Here is a 17,711-nt window from a genome sequence, read left to right on the forward strand (position 1 = left end):
TCATTAATATATGACCGCATAGCTTATAGGCTATACACATTCAAGGGGACTATTTTAATACACATGGTAGCCCACAGGACGAGGGACTGGACACTTTATGGGCCCCTAGAGGAAGATATCTGCCTCCTTCTGGCTTGCCCTCCAAGCTAAGTTGGCTATTTTGGGCAAGAAGGATCTAATTCCAAGGGGAGCTATTTTTGGAGCAAAAAAAGCAAGAGCATGCACAAAAAGCTGGCCAACTCCATCTACAAGGGAGAGAGGGCTGGTCGGCTACTCCTATAGGTGCCAAGTGGCTGGTCGACTTCTCTACATGCACCACGTGGCTAGTCAATTGCTTTTTCAAGTCAATAAGGGCTGGCGGACCTGATCTATGCATCCCTATCTGCTGGTCGACTCCTCCAAAGAGCTGGTCAACCTATTCTGAAGCCTCTTATGTGCTGGCCGACTTCTACAAACACTCAAATCTGCTGGCCGACTTCATCTAGGTGTGTCTGAGGACTGGTTCAACCACTTTTGAGCTAGTCGACTTCTTCCTATGGCTCTGCAGGGTTGGAAACAAGCATACAGGGCTGTCCCGTGCTGATGTGGGAATGTTGTGGGCTGTCCATAGTTGTCCTACATGTGCTTGTGGCTGCTAGAGCTCCCCTATATTGTGTTCACGAGCCTCTACGTTGACTACAGATTGTTTGATAAAGTCTGGGTAAAGCCAGGCATATGTTTTGTGTTATCTTTTACTGGAAGATTCATGTGCATGCCATTAGAGAATCCCTAGGCACCCGCAAGGTTGTATCTGAAGCCGACTCCTTTTTGGTAATCTAACCATAAGGAGAGGGGGGGGGTGTTGTCAGCCCACTTCTAGCCCCTATTTTGGTGTACTGTACAGAACTGTTTATCTTCTCTCTTCCTTTGTCATGTTTATGTGTTTAATCAAGGTTTAAGATAGATAAGATTTCCGTGTTACAATTGCCCTTCCGTTCACATTCTGGTTTGCCATGTCCTCAAAAGACAAGCTTTGTACAAATGATCAATGCCACACCCATTACACAAAGCTCTATTGGTAGGGTTTGAGGTTACAGTTGTTCACTTTTAAGGGAATTCCACCACTCTGTGCAGTTCTTGATGATGCTACCATTGCCGTGGTCCTCTCTTAGTCAAGTTGCACATCCATATAGTCTAGATGGTTTCACTAGTAAAAATGTATGATATCACGTGTAGATCTCATGATAAAAGTGAAGTGAATCGTGGAACAAGAAGTGCGAAGATGCATTAGAGAAGAGAAAGAGGATATAACTTGTGTAACATACCAACCATCACACCTCCTATGGAACTATGGCCATCACAATGTGCAATTCCAACTCCCAAAAAGTACCTATCATCACAATTACCAGTTTCGAGAAAGTTGTCAGCACAGCTCTGTCCATCTCTGTACACTCTCTAGGCCTGCCTACAATAAAAACTTTACTGGATATGTTGCCATGGGACCTGCTACAACTGGAAAATGGTCCTCCACACTAGATTTGGAAAGAGACACTTCGAGTTCTTTGGCCAACTGTTGGCCTACCTCTTGCTCTGGCAACTGCACTTCTAAGATAGCATCTTCTATAAACAGCAATGCTCGTGGGCTGAGTCTTGGCCCCTGGAAACTTTACTGTGTTACTTGCCAATAAAGGTGCCAACTCATGTTGATGTTCTGACCCACGAACCCCCTCCTAAACCTCTTCATCTCAGCCCCTGGAGACTGTACTGTATTACATATCAATAAAGGTGCCAACTTGCTTGTGAACTCCTCCTTCATGATATTAATGTTCTCACCTGTGAGTCAAAAACCACCCTCTCCTAAACCTCGCCATCTCAGTCTAAGAACTCTCCATCCAGATACTCATTATGTAGGGGATTTAGAGAACTTTAACCTACTTGCACTTCGACCTGACTCATGCCGACTCTCTACATGTAAGAACTAACTCTATGTGGAAGACCTGGTTGCAGGAAACCCTAACACAAAAACTAGGGTAACCTATTTGCCTGCAAACCCTGACGCACATGCAAAACACCTCAGAATCAGCAAAATCAAGATACTAGCAGAGGCCTGACAAAAGAGAAGACCACATAGACCTAACCTGCCGTATTTGCCAAAACATGGAACATACAATGATGTCACCAATCCAAAAACAAATCTCTTTATTAGTTGCCTGACACTGGCTCTACTACCCCATCTCCCATGCTTGTGAATGACACTCAACCTCCTTGTCAGCTGCCTGAAAGCTGGTCGGCCAGTTGGACAGCTCCACGTAAGCACACTTACATAATAAACATGTTACGTCTATTGTAGCTGATTTGCCGAATTTTCTATAGCCAAGGGCATTTTTATCCCCAGGTCTATGGTCTCTAAACACATCCTGAGACATTCCTTTTTACACAGACACCACTGTCAGCCTTATCGGAGGCATCCTTTCCTTGGAGCACATTCTTGATATACATCCATCTCAAGAACAACAGTTATGAGACACCCCCAGATTCCTCAACCTAGACAGTCAAATCTCTGAAACAAACTTACATTTCAACCCATACTTCTGAGATGCATGCTTGGATATCCTTGGTTGAACTGAAGGAAAGAATCAATCAAACTGTTTACAAAGCAGAAGGATTATTCCTTAGTTTTTTTGTCCAGCTTTACCGAGCAGAACCAGCAATGCAGAAAGCTTCTCTGGTACATGATGGCATGGGACATTTAAACTATAGTAGGTACACGACAAAATCATGAAGAGTTCATAATACAGGTTGATGATACATATCCCAAAAGAGACTCGGATTCAAGGAAACATATTGCCCATTTCATGATCAATCCAGAAATCCGTCTTCCCGATCTTGGTCACGTGCTGCTTTATTTGCCAGCTCGATTGACTTGAACCATAAAAAAGCCTGTAAAAGCATAAAATATGTTATGAAATCCTAATGTTGGAAAGAACGCCAGTCTTGAGTGGAGAATTCTTAAAACCAAATGTTAGAATCAAGCGGCTGAACACTGTTGACAAAAACTCAGCACAGTACAACACAATTCTAAAATACACAAATCATGAGGTAAATGACAGCATTGCACCCTTCCATTCCTGAAATCTTGGCTTCATCCATGACTCTCCCCCTTTGATTTCTTCCTCACATTCTAAATACTCTTCTACTTCTTGTCTTACACAATACCTTGCTCTACCTGCTGAGACTCAGCATTTACTGTTCTCTCATTCATAACTTCTCTCTTCAACTAATAAGCAACCAGGTGTTTATCCAGGGGAACATGTTAGGTACATGGGTAAAGTGTTTCTCTATTTCCCAGAGATGACCTCTGACAACATACCTTTTCTTGTTGGCAACAAAGAATGGCAATATCCACCGTCCTAACAAATTTCTTGCTGGCATAGAATGGAGATTATGGCTCCCTACCACAACCTTTTCTTGTTGGTGGAGGTCATGAGCAACTTCTTGGTGGCAAAGAATGGCAATATCCACCGTCCTAACAAATTTCTTGGTGGCATAGAACGGAGATTATGGCTCCCTACCACAACCCCAACAAACTACAGGGTTTCTTGATGACAGGCACTAAGGGCAACTAGAAGGGATTTGCAGCTGTGGCAGAGACCTACAACATGATATCAGGAGCAAATATCAAGTAGGAAGAAATCTTCTGGCTTTGTTGATTAAGTTTGACCCACACCCCCAACTTGTCAAAAGGGGAGAACTTAGCAAAGACAGGAATTCAATGGCTTCACCATCAGGCACCACGTAAGGTGGATATGCTAAAGAAGAAGCAGATAACCTCTCTTCTAGCGAGCAGTTGGCCTGCAGTCTTCAGTTTATCATCTACGTGTTACATGCGGCATAGCCGAAGTCTTCTTAATCATGATAAGTAGAGTGTTACTTGCTGATTATGGTAAGAGCAAGATGAGAGAGAGAGAGAGAGAGAGAGAGAGAGAGAAGACACCGTACACCTAATGGGGTCCCAACTACTCGCTTAAGGGGGGCCCCTCCGAAGAGAGTGTTTTGATTGCTGCAACTGAGTGAGCACAACGAATGGGCTGAATCTGCCCAGAAGATAACTGACCTGAAATTAGGACTTTCACCCCTCTTCCTTGACTTGAAGATGACCTGTGTTTTGCTCTTCACACAGAGGGCTCAAAAACTCATATGCTTGAGATTATCGCCAATGGAAAAGATGGATTATTGGCCACGTATATATAGTAGCCTCATGAGCAAGTTGGCCTGTAGATGCTGGCCGACTAGGGAAAAGTGGACAAATAAATCATTTAAATGCTTTCTCCCCTTTTACCTTGGGCACCTTTTACCAGATGGGCACTGCCATTTTCACCTTGGTCAATGGGTGCCATAGGCTGGACTGCCCACAGCCCTGTCCATGCTCTCATCAAGGTTCCATGGCCATCTGTTACTTTGCTAGTAGCCTTTTTCGCCTAGGTAGACTCCAAAATTCCTAAATGACCTAACTTGTATTCCGGGCACCCAACCAAGGGTCTAATAAATGTTGGCAAGATGCCTAAAGTGCAAACACACAACTAGTGGGGAGAAGAGAGAGAGAGAGAGAGAGAGAGAGAGAGATGATGATCAACTAGATAATCAGCACAAGGCAAAGGGATAGAGGGAGTACAAGAGTAAGTGGAAAGCATAAATTCATTATAGACATAGGTCCTTTTTATGGGCGAGACCCCTTTACATATTCTAAAGCATATGCTAAATATGATGCCACCACATATGCTAAATATGATGCCACTACATATGCCTTTTAAGAGGCTATTCCCACACAAGAAACTTACACATACTTGCAGTTGTTCACACACATTGGAACCGCTTTATTTAAAGCCTGCATTCAATGCTAGTTTACACCACCACCTACCACTTGTTTATTCCCACATGAATCACTATAAATACTTAGCATTCCCCCCCATAGTGATAATGCGGTTAGCAAGCCCAGTCATCCTAGACTAATTTTACTTGTTCTTCTGGCTGCTACTTCTTGTCGTTGAAGGTAGAAGAAGCGGAGTTTACACAAAGTCTTCATTAGCTTTCAGCTTTGCAAGCCTCTTTCGACACTCTTCGATGTAGTGCCTTGGCTTGTGACAATAATGACACTTTCCTTTCTTCTTCTTGCTGTCACCCTTTGCAAGTCCACTTTGCCTTTGACCCTAGAGAAGTAGGCTTGGTCTCCTCTACTTGCATCACTCCTAGATCTGTTCTTCTTTGTCTGCTCCTCATGGAGAAGTAATCCAACCAACTCCTCAAAGGATATAGGATTGCCTCCTCTCATAGAGAGATTCAAAGAAGTATGGAAACTTTAATAGGACTCAAGTAAGGAGTTAAGAATGGTGGTGACCAACTTTCTATTATCAACTACCTCATCTATATTCAGCAACTATTCTTTTACGTTTGTTACCTTGGTAAGTTGATCTGTAATGGAATCACCTTCGTTCATGGTAAAGTTGGCCAGCTCCCACATTAGATACATGACTCGTGCTTCATTACAGGACTGGAACATGCTCTCGCGGACCACCCACGCAACCCTTGTAGAGCTGCACGATCAAATGTGAGGTGCAATTGATCGCTTGACTGAAAGAGCAATCATGGCCATTGCTTTAGCATCACGGGCATCCCACCATCTTTGATCTTCAATGGGTCCAAGAGGCGGTGCCAAAGTGCCTAACACAACTTATGCCACAGTTTGAGTCCCCCTTGATGCTGCCGAGGAGGTCCAGCAAGCTCCATAATGAGTAGTTGGAACCATCAAGCCAATCTTCAGTTGTCATGAATCCACCAAACCTCAAAAGTTTAGTGGAAGCTCTTTGCGACATCCTCACAGTAGTTCAGAATTTTCCAAAGCTTGAGAGAGAATTAGGAATAGGAAAGCCCCCCCTTGATGTGAGCTCTTGGGAAAATAATAGAAAGAGAGTTACGGGAGTGTGCACACGAGGCACCGGGATATGAAGTGATTGACAGTGTAATCGCCAAAGTATACCAAAAACAAGGTGGATACTTGAATGAGTTAACACAAGACTCCGGGAGTGTTACACAAAACAAGAATGCCTAGATGATATGCACAGGTACAAGAGTGTCTATGGATGCTTCCACTTTACAAAACTTCCCCTTTATAAACAAGAATCCCCAAATATGCCCTACAAAGACTTTGAATTTGACAGAAAAAAAGTGTATGAAAAAGAAAGCCCCAAAATGCATGTACCTCTCTCCTAGGGATGCTAGTGAGAGTTGATCCTCTTCTTTGTTCTTTCCCTCAAACACACAAGGCACAACAAGGCTGAGCTATGACCTGAGAACACGGCTGAGCTGGAGGAGCACCTATGGGCGAGGCAGCGGCAGAGATTTGAGACAGTGAGCAGGCTGGTCTTATACAGCTGGCTGAGATGACACAACCACCAGCTGAGCGACATACAGCAATGGAGCAGTGGGCGCAGGCGCCAACTGTCACATGCACTCTGCACTGTAGTGCATGGTGACAAGATGGATCATCATCATCAGTGCAACATTGTATAGTATTAGTACCCTTTAGGATGATATTTGTCGTACGTCGTGACCCCATTGTAATCCTCAGTCCAGGATATGTCAGGCACGAGCTACATAGGTCATTCCTCAGCCATAGTGAGTCAGTCAGTCAGTCAGTCAGTCAAGTCCCTTAACCCACTTCGAGAGAATCATTCGTGCATGTAGAGTCAGTAGAAACCTTAGGGTTTGCATTAGAAAGCACTCTACATATTGCATATCATTCATCCATTGCACATAGATCATTGCAGAAGCCTTGAAATAGCATCTAATATTCTTAGGATATTTATTAGCATTTATCTGGCATTTTTCCCATTTAATGATCATTATCCATCATATGCAAGTCGTATAGCAATTAGGCTGCAGTTGGCCAGCCCTTCAGCCAACCGACCTGCCATTCATGAGCATATAAATAGGCTTGCTTTGCATCACTCATTCCATCACATAATTCAGATATCAAAGCCTCAAGCGTTGCAGTCCTCAGCCTGGAGCATCATCGCTTAACAGTTTCAACCACGCATCAGCAAAACGCAGCATCCCTTGCAGCCAGCTAGCCTCAGAGCTCCATCAACCTTGCGTTTTCAACAGCTAGCAGCATTCAGCCCGCATACAACTCATCATTTTGCTTCAGCCACTTTGGTCAAGGTAAAACTCAGCATTCATATTCATTTCAGCATTCATTCACAGCCTAGAACTAGTCCCAATCAGCCTATACCTCAGCCTCAGATTTGCAGCCTTCATTCCATTGGGAAGAGTGCATAGGCTCGAGATCGGTCATTATTGGTGTTTCTACAGCCGTGTACAGTTCAGCCCAACTCTTGGTCCTCCGAAATCTTGCGTTTGGCTTATCGTCAGTCCAAAAGTCATTCTCTTCAAAGTAATAAAGCAAATACTATTCCGGTAACGTGATAGGGGGCCCTTCAGTGGGTAATTCGGAACCCTATACGGTGTACAGTTTCTCTCTCTCTCTCTCTCTCTCTCTCTCTCTCTCAGGTATGCACAGGTCACACATTGGTTCTCACAGGCTACAGCATGGCCTAGACATGGATCACCTACCACCATTCCAATATGACAGGGATGCACCACATATCCGTCTCTCTCATAGTGAGAGGAACAGAGTATTGAGACAGGACCTAAGGCAGCTCTATACACGAGAGACATGGATATCGCCTACACAGCCTCTTCCACCGAAGATGCTGTACTACAGGGATCACTTCATGAGTATCACTGATGATGGATTTATAGAGAGGCCTAGATACATGGAGGGCTTTTTACCACACAGCTCCCGAGTAGCTATTGGTCAGCTTAGAGTCTCATCACATCGATTGGAGATCGAGACTCGCAGAGCAGCACGGATCCCCCAAGAGGAGAGGGTATGCAGATTGTGCAGAGAGGAGGTGGAGAGTGACGAGCATTATGTATGCAGATGCAGAGCATATGCAACCATCAGAGAGAGATATCCCATTTTATTCAGAGAGCCACATTCCCTACGCCAGCTCTTTGAGGCAGCAGACCAGTGCATACTGGGGAGATTCATTCTAGACATACAACGTACACAGAGAGAGAACATTACAGGCTCAAACAGCTCCAAAGGGGGGATGACAGACACAGATTACTACATTTTTTCAGAGATCCATCCCACTCCCAGCCCCTACACAGCAGGGAATTACTCTCCAGAGAGCAGAGACACTCAGAGCCCACAGGAGACAAAGGACACTTGGCTTTCGGACACCACGCCTATACCAGAAATGACAGAGATTAGAGCTCAGTTTCACAGAGAGGATGCGGAGCGACTGGCTCGCTTCAGAGCAGACCCAGGCATGTTCTTCAGCGAGCTGTGGACACCCCCTTCATTGATGTATACCATTTTATACCCCCAATATGGTACAGGATGGCGCTAGCTAGGTTGCATATCATGATTGTATACTCCATGCATATAGCTTTGCATTCTCCTAGTAGTAGAGCTCCATCCCCTCCCCCACTCATTGTACTTATTGCACACCCAGATTCAGCTTTTTAGTTCAGTACTTTTTCATTTTGTTGGGATGACAGTGGATACCCCACACAGGTACACTGATTTGTCTCATAGGCCCAATTCGGTCTTTTGGAAGACGTTAATAAAATCTTTCTTTCTTTCTTTCTCTCTCTCTCTCTCTAAATCTCTTAAAGTTTGAAGTCATAAAAGTGGATTGCTAAACTCGCGAAACTCATGATACAAAAGGCGGTGTGAGACTTGTGTGACAGGATCCTTAATTACGAATACTTCCGTTGCATGTTACATTGGTATCAGATGCAGCTTGTCCACACACACCGCATCCTAGCTTGAGGGCATCCTTGGATGGTCAAATTGACTTCAGCATCATGTCTACAAAGGAGAGTACACAACAGTCGGAAGACATCTCCCCCGAAGGAGACCTTGCTCTTCCGACTACCGCAGATACCATAGCTCTACTCAGAGCTCACAACCAGCTTCTTATGGAGCGTCTCCAACTCTTAAAAGCAACAACAGCACGACCTCCTCCTCCTCCAACCCCCCCCCGACTACATCTCCCTCTTCTTTTTTATTGAACAACAAAGAAGAGAAGACGAGAATCGACACAGAGAAGAAAAAGCTGAAGCTGAAGCAAGAAAGCAACAAGAAAAAGTAAATAGACGGGACTATGAGGAAGCCAACGCAGGATCGAAGAAGACCGATGTCAGGCTGAACTCGCCACTCGGGAGCACCAACGAGAGCTCGATTGAGAACGTATGTTACTCGAGCACCAAAGGGAAAAGTTTAAAGGAGACCATACATATGAGGTATCACCACCTCTCTTCAGTTCCCCCAGCCATAGGTGCCACCAGCCAGCAACCCGCGACATCGACTACCATCATTCGAACTCAACCAAATTTTAGTAAGTATGATGGTAAGTGTGATCATTTAGCAGTTAATCAATTCATTCATCAATTTACTGCTTATTTTTCTTTAGCTAGGATTACAGATCAGTCCACGTAGGGGCTCCCCACCTTACAAGTGAGGCAGTCACTTCGTGGCAGCATTTGTAACTACTCCCTAATTTCTTAGGATTCGTATTGTAAATTCCCTATTATCCATGGACGTGGGTGTTGGACACTACATGTGGCCATGGAATGTTTATGGTTAAGCTTCACATGTATGTGTATACTAGCTGTATCTATGAGATCCTGGTTGCATAGAAGCATGTTAAGCATTTGATGGATCTCGGAGAACCACATGCAATACATAATACCATGGATATTTGATGGATCTTGGAGAGCAAAATACCATAGCCCTTGTAAATAAATAGATGGGGTTTCTTCCAAAATATGTATTTAAATGCATACATTTGTGTGCATGGCTTATTTTTATTTGCGTGTATTGTTTTGTTTACCTGGACAATGCTTGTATTCTATTGCATGAGAAGCTCATGGATCTGGGGACGCCTGGATTGCACCCATGGGTTAGTATGTTGCATAACCTGTCTTCAATTAACTTGTATTGATGGATTTGTACAGGAATAATTGGCATTTTGAAGGCAGTCCACTCTTATGTGGATTTTCATGCATGCGTGCATGCATGACAGTCTAGCTAAGTATGGTTCATAAACTTCTTCTCCATGATGAGAAACCTCCATGCATGCGACATGCATGGTCAGAAACCCTCATGCATGTGACATGCATAGTTAGAAACTCCCATACATGCGACATGCATAGTTAGAAACCCCCATACATGCGACATGCATGGCCATAAATCCTCATGCATGCGACATGTATGGCCAGAAACCCCCATGCATGCGCCATGCAAGCTTTTTCAGCTACATGCATGCATCATGCAATGCATGTAAAAGTGTATCTAAAAGTGTATCTAAAAGTGTGCCATGCAAGCTTACTTTTCTTTTCGTGCATCTAAAAGTGTGCCATGCAAGCTTACTTTTCTTAAAAGTAAAGCATGCAAGCTCACTTTTCTCCAAAAGAGTCATGCAAGCTAGTTAACGCAAAAGAAAAAGATAAAAAGTAAACTTTTCCTCCTCTTTTAGCTACATGAGTTGCTACTTTGCTAATAGCCATTCTTTGATCCAAAAGTCTTGCACAAACCTCTCCCTACCACATCTTTTCATGAGCAATAACCTCCACTCCTTCTCTTCATCTAGGCGCCTCCTTCTAGGCTGAATAGAACTCTATAAATTCAGATTTCCAGCCTCATTCTTGGCCTTTGTTTATTGCTCTATCTATTACAATTATTGTAGAGTATTTTTCGAGGCATACCATAGTTTTTTTACCTCTCCAAAACACTTATTAGCTGGCTGAATTCTGATTTTCAGAATTGGAAGTCTCTATTCAAGTTAGAAGAAGAAGAAGAAGACAAATTCTAAAGATTGAAGCTGTGGAAGAATCATCTTGTCTCCGGTTGCTACAAGTTCTATGCAGGAGAACCCTTCAAAAGTGCTGGGCATTTTCATAAGGCTGATTTTCAAACACTAGATGGTTGATCTCATTGAAGTTAAGCTACATTTGCAAAAATCAAGATTGTTGGGCAATCTTAGTGAAGGTTGCTAAGCACCATATTGCTAGCTTGTAGCTGGGCTACTTGTGGGCAAATATAGTTTTTGTGAGTTGTTTTCATGTTCAATCATTTTGGAAGAAGCGGTGGTGTATGGCTGGACCAAGCCACCCATTTTATGTACTAGTGTAAAATTCTTACTCCCTTAAAGAAGGCAATACATATCCTTCAAATGGGGGGGGGGGGGACCAGCCCATCTTCTAGTCCCTAGTGCAGTATCATTTCTTTTCAATACTTCCACATTGTATAATCAATTGTTATGGCTATGTATGTGGGATATGGCAGTGATCAAAGGATGATAAATCTTGTGATTTCAGTACTTTGGACCGATGGAGGGGGTGAGTTCACATCCCCGGAGTTTCAGCAATATTACAAGACACATGGCATTCGGAGACAGCTTACTACATCATATACTCCATCACAGAATGGAGTTTCCGAGAGGAAGAATAGGACCATTATGGAGATGGCCCGTGCTATGCTTGAGCATTCTTCATTACCTCGACGTTTCTGGGCTGAGGCGGCTTCCACTGCTGTCTACATTCAGAACAGGTCTCCTACTGCTGCTCTTCCCGATAAAACTCCATATGAGGCTTTCCATGGTGAGAAGCCCTCCGTTGTTCATTTCCAGTACAGCGTATGTTCATGTGCCTAAGAAGCATCGCTCCAAGTTGGACTCAAAGTCTCAGCGCACGACTTTTCTCAGATACAGCACTGTGTCCTAGGCATATCATCTTTATGATCCTCAGGCCGGTAAAGTTGTTGTGAGCCGTGATGTGGTGTTCGACGAGACTCCTACATCTTTAGAGGGGGATGGTGAGCTTCTTCTTCCTTCACCTCCGTCTCCGCCTCCTCCTTCTCCTCCTGCTCCCGCTGCTTTTGTTACACCTCCAGCTGAGGATACTCAGTCAGAGGATGATGACCTCGCTCCTCCTCCGGTGAGTTCGAGCAGATCTGTACCTGGTTGGTATTATCAGACAATTCGTGATTCTGGGTTACGTGAGCTTCCTTCTGCTCCTCCGCCTGGTTCTCTTCGGCGTTCTTCCAGAATTACAGGGAAACAAATTCATGAGGGCAACATGTTTGTTAATTATGCTCTTATGTCTACTATCATTAATGGTCCTTCTGATCCCACTTCTGTAGATGAGGCTCTTTCACACGAGCCTTGGCATCGTGCTATGCAGGCAGAGTTGGATGCTATCGAACGGAATGGCACTTGGATTTTGGTGCCTCGGCCACTGCAGCTTAAGGTGACTGGTATGCGTTGGATCTTCAAATCAAAGTTCCGAGTTGATCGCAGCTTGGACAAGCACAAGGCGAGGTCGGTTGCCAAGGGTTATGCTCAGCGCCCTGGTGTCGACTTCGATGAGACCTTCGCTCCGACGGCCCGGATGACTACTATTCATACCGTTCTTGCACTTGCAGGACATCATAGATGGCCCGTTTTCCATATGGACGTCAAGTCGGCTTTCTTGAATGGAGAGCTTACACAGGAGGTTTATATTGATCAACCGCCAGGATTTGTTGTTCCGAGCAAACATGATCATGTGTACCGGCTGAATAAGGCTTTATATGGTCTAAAGCAAACTCCGCGAGCTTGGTACTAGCGAATTGATGAGTTCTTTCAGAAGCTCGGCCTGCGCCGTTCTCATGCAGATTAGAACCTTTATATCCTCCTTGAGAGGGGGTTGATTGTTATCATTGTGGTCTATGTTGATGACCTCATCTTTACAGGTTCTTATTCTATGCGGATCCGTTCTGTTATGGATGCTTTGGAGACAGAGTTTGAGAAGACGGATCTTGGCCTCTTGCATTATTTTCTTGGCTTTGAGATTTGGCAGACCTCGAAGGGCATTTTCTTCTCTCAGCGGAAGTACACTCGGGAGATTCTCGATAGATTTTAGTTGATTGGGTGCAAACCAGTATCTTCTCCTATGGATATTGGTAAGAAGCTTTCTTCACTTGATGCTTCTCCAGGGGCTGATCAGGGACAGTATTGGGTTCTCGTCGGTTGTTTGGTATGGTTGACCTACTCCCGATTGGACATATGCTTCGCAGTCAGTTTATTGAGTTCCTTCTCATCCAAACCTCGTCAACAGCATTGGCGTTGTGCTCTCAGAGTGGATTTTGGCATCTTTTATGTTCAAGGACGCACTCTTGTTGGATGGTTTGACTCAGACTGGGTTGGAGATCCAGATACACGGCGTTCGACCCCACTGGTTGTGTTTTTTCACTTGGGTCTGGAGCCATTTCTTGGAGCAGTAAAAAGCAGCCTACTGCGGCGCTTTCCTCTACCGAGGCGGAGTACCGTGCAGTTTGTTATGCTGCATGTGAGGCGATATGTTTGCGAAGATTATTGGAGGAGCTCGACTGCCCTCCTACCGGATCTACTCTTCTTTGGTGTGACAATCAGAGTTGCATCGCCATCGACAAGAACCCTGTGTTTCATGCTCGAACGAAACACATTGAGATTCAGTATCACTATGTTCGTGAATGGGTTCTTGCTGGAGATTTGTCCTTCCGCGGAGAATGCTGTAGATTTGTTCACCAAGCCAGTTTCTCAGGCTTCCTTGTCTCCTCATCTTCGGAGTTTGTTCAGCATCTGGTGCTGCTGAGAGGGGGTGTTAGCACATTCATCCCCAGATTCTGCTCTTTTATGGCGCCCATTTGGTCCCTTTTGCATGGCCCTTGCTTGTGGGCTGGTTCTAGTATTTTTTTGGGATTTTTCCCAGCCTTTCTGGCATTTTCCAGTCGGCCTTGTCCAATAGCCCAGTCGGCCTGTTTTGCATCTCCAGTCGCCAGTCGGCCAGCTTCCCCCTACTATAAATAGTGGATGCTGGCCTCTCATTTCTCATTTAGTCTTGTACATATTTTGCTCCCTCACTTATGAGACTTGTAGTGTCTCTTGCTTGGGACTGTTTTGCTTCAGTATATTCAGCATAGTTCTCTCCATATCTCTCTCTCTCTTGCACTCTCTGTTCAGCACATTCTAGTGCCACTCTGCTTCCGCTCTGTGCACTCTTTCATGGACCCCATCTTTTCTACAAAGTCTTTACATCTTGCGATCTTTTCACAGGATGCTTTTGTACAACATTTGGCTACTCTTGGTACAGAGTTGGAGCAGATTGACTCTATTTCTTTTGAGGGTTCTAGTGAGGAGCAGTTTGCTTCTCCTAGGATTGATTATCTACAAGATCTGATCTTGGTTGGTTATGAGATTTTTCATGCCTTCTTTAGGCTGGTTACACGACATTCCACTTTGGGGAGTGTTCTTACACTTGGGGTTTGCCATTTGGAACCATTATTTGGAGTAGCATGTTGCAGCCTACATGGTTGTTTTCTTCTAGAGCAGCGGTGTACCTGGCAGCTTATTTTGTTGCTTTTGTAGTTGAGTTGCTGAGGAGATTGCTTGTGGAGCTTTCTTGGTACCTGTTTTTGCAGTCTTTCATCTTTGATCGAGGACGACGTCTCTGGCTTCTTGGAATTCACTCAGCATCCGGTGCTGAGAGGGGGTGTTAGACATCCTCTCCTTGTTACTGGCTTCATGTTTGGTGTCCTATTTTAGCCTCTAGGGCTGACCATGTTAGCTAGAGGGGTTGGTCACCCCTCACATATTTTTTCCCTATTTTATCACCATTTTTATGGTGTCTTGGATATATATCCTAGTCTTGGACATTTATCCCAGCCGTGTGGATGCTAGTCGGCTGCCTACTTTTGGGCATATATATAGCTGGCTTGCCTCCCTCATTCTTCACTACTTGCTTGGCATTGTTTGCTGCAGTCTCTCACATATGAGGTTTTCTCCCCTCTTGCTCGGGACATGTATTCCTTTGGATGATGATATTGAGAGGAGGTTCTCACATGTGTTTCCTCTCCATCTCTCTCTCTCACTCTCTCTCCCGTGTTTCCACTTTCCGCTACAGTTAGGTCATGTGCAAGTCCCGTGCAATCACATGTAACCCACTTGCAAGCTGCAATGATGTAAAGGGGTTCTAGGCACTTATTTATTGTTAAATATTAATAGTGCTTAATGTGGGAATAAACAATTGCTAGGTGGTTGTGTAAACTAGCACTGAATGTAAGCTTTAAATAAAGCGGTTCCAATGTGTGTGAACAACCGGTATTGGAAACCGATTCTGGATGGTTATCTTATTCAAGGCCCTGTAGTCAATGCACATTCTATATGAACCATCTTTTTTTTGTACCAACAAAACGGGTGAGCAATAAGGTGATGAGATGGGTTGTACCAAACCTTTTCAAGAAGATCATTGACTTGTGTCATGATTTCTTCTTGTTGGCTTGCACTCACCCTATAAGGGGACCGATTTGGAGGTAAGCTCCTAGGAATCAAATCAATGTAATGATCCTCGAGACGTTGCGGGGGAAGTTGCCTAGGCAAGGCATCTGCAAAACAATCTTCATAATGATATAAAAAATCTACCCTAGTCTTATCTAGATGTGACATGGCTTCATCTTTAGACTTAATTTTATCTTTGAAAAAAACCAAATACAAACAAATTGACTTATGAAATTGTCAGCAGAGCCCGGATCGAATGAAAACAAAGCTTTTTAATCTTGCAATTTACCCCAAGCCTTTAGCAAAGTGCGGCTATTTGGATCAGCTGAGGTATTGCCTTGAACATCTAGTACTGCATTAGAAGAGGGTGGGGCTGCATGGGTGCCTTCATCATTAACAAGTTGAGGACATTCTCTCTTCATGTGGTCTTTGCTACCACATTGGGAGCATTTACCTTGCTCTCGGTACTCCTTAAGTTGTTCAGAACTAAGGCGATTTGATTTGTTCTTACCCCCCGGATTCTTTTTGTCAATCCCCTTCTTCTTTTGCTCTCTTTCTCCACTTCTAGCTTGCTGTCCACCTTTGGACAGCTCTTGATTTGCTCTCTGTTTAGCTTTGTACGAGCTAAACTCTTGCTTTCTGGGGGTGCCCTTTGAATGCAAACTTTCGGTATTAATTGCCGACTCCATCATGTGCTGTAAGGTACTATTAGGATAGAGTTTTAGGCTCATCCTAATATTAGGTTGGAGACCACTTTCAAACTTCCGCATCTTCTCATCATTAGCAATCTTCATAAAGGGGGTTACTTTAAGCAAAATAACCTAAAACTTATCTACATATGCAAACACACTTTCATGCTCTTTTTGTGACAACCAATCCCACTCTTTCTTTACATCTTTCTCAAAGTTAGGTGGAAGAAACTGTTCATAAAACTGAATTTTAAAGTCTTCCCAAGACTTTGGATCCTTGTTCTCAAGAATCTTGGCCAACAACCAATTGCTAGCCGTATCCTTCAAATACATGCCCACGTGACAAAGTTTAGACTTTTCAGTAAAATTGCCATTCACAAATGCAACCTCAAACTGTCTAATAAAAGAAAGAGCTTTAGTAATATCCCGTTTCCCATTATAAGATTCAAACTTAACATCTTTATCCCCAGCCTTGAAAGTCTTCAATCTCTTTGAGGGCTTTTCAGTGGGAGAAGGAGAACAGGCTTTAAGTTTAGCATGGCTTTTATGATGGCGAGAATGGCTTTTATGGGGAGAAGAATTGTGGCTAGGTGAAGGAGAACGGTTATGGGCATGAGAGCGAGAGCGGGTATGGGATCTTGAAGTGGCTTCTTGAGAGGCATGAAGTGTTGGTTCTCTATGCCTCTTCTTCAGAGACTCAAGAGTGCTGAATTTTGGGATGGCCAAAATAGACTTCAATTCAGCCACTTCGGACTGTAATTGCTGCAACATAACCTCACTATGATGTGGAGAACTGCTCATGATGGCTATTGGAGTTGCCCTTCCCTCAGCTCAAAAATATTGTCAAAGCTGTCCAAAACAATGTTTTGCCTGCAACACAATTCTGTATACCCAAGACTAGTCTCTACTCGCGTCTAAATATGTACGGAATAGACCACAAGGGTACAACAGTGCCCCTACATGGACAAGAGGGCCACAAGGTCTTTCCAACACGCTCACTGCCACCAAAACCATTGGTACCTCCTTTCGGAGTGTGACAATAAGACGAGGGCTACCTTAGAATCCCAACCTTCCCTCACGGATAATGACTTCTCCACGTTCTTATCCAGTATCATAAAAAGATTTATGCAAAGTACGAGAACCGGATCTATACGAAGTTCCGAGATCGAGGTACTGTAACACGCGGAAGCTCTGAGAGTCTTCTTTCAACCCTAAACACCACTTAGAACAGGCTGATGCAAAAACGCAGACAGAAGAGAGAGAGAGAGAGAGAGAGAGAGAGAGAGAGAGAGAGAGAGTTGGAAATTCAGTATATTCATATGGTACAAAAAGGTACCCTAAATCTACAGCCATAGGCTGCCTTCCTGAAAAGGAGTAAACACCCCAAAATAGTCCTAATGCTGGACCCACTCCCTAGTGGAGTGAATGAGTCCACACAATGAGCATCTGTGCCTTTATATAGGCTCTTAGACCCCTTGGAGTGCTGGCCGACTGGTCATAAATCCCATGTAATGATGCGCTTGCAGCAGCCGCCTTGCCTTCTGGTGCAGCCGACAGCCCTTGTATGTAGCCGACAGCACCCTGTCATGCAGCCGACAGAGCATCCAAGTCCTCCTCC

The 17,711-nt window shown here is 44.2% G+C and overlaps 1 protein-coding gene across 1 annotated transcript in view; it reads right to left on the reverse strand.

The window, feature by feature from the left end:
• Positions 1 to 2,535: 2,535 nt before the first annotated feature.
• The window catches only part of LOC147641584 (uncharacterized), a 30,729-nt gene continuing 15,553 nt past the window's right edge, over positions 2,536 to 17,711 (reverse strand). Inside the window, exon 3 of the mRNA XM_086790889.1 lies at positions 2,536 to 2,919. Within this exon, the coding sequence (XP_086647015.1) occupies positions 2,839 to 2,919 (81 nt within the window). The 3' untranslated portion in view covers positions 2,536 to 2,838. The remainder of the gene's footprint in view (positions 2,920 to 17,711) is intronic.

Source organism: Cibotium barometz, chromosome 1, assembly GCF_041138505.1.
Source record: "Cibotium barometz isolate CiBa-2024 chromosome 1, ASM4113850v1, whole genome shotgun sequence".
NCBI classification, from domain to species: Eukaryota; Viridiplantae; Streptophyta; class Polypodiopsida; order Cyatheales; family Cibotiaceae; genus Cibotium; species Cibotium barometz.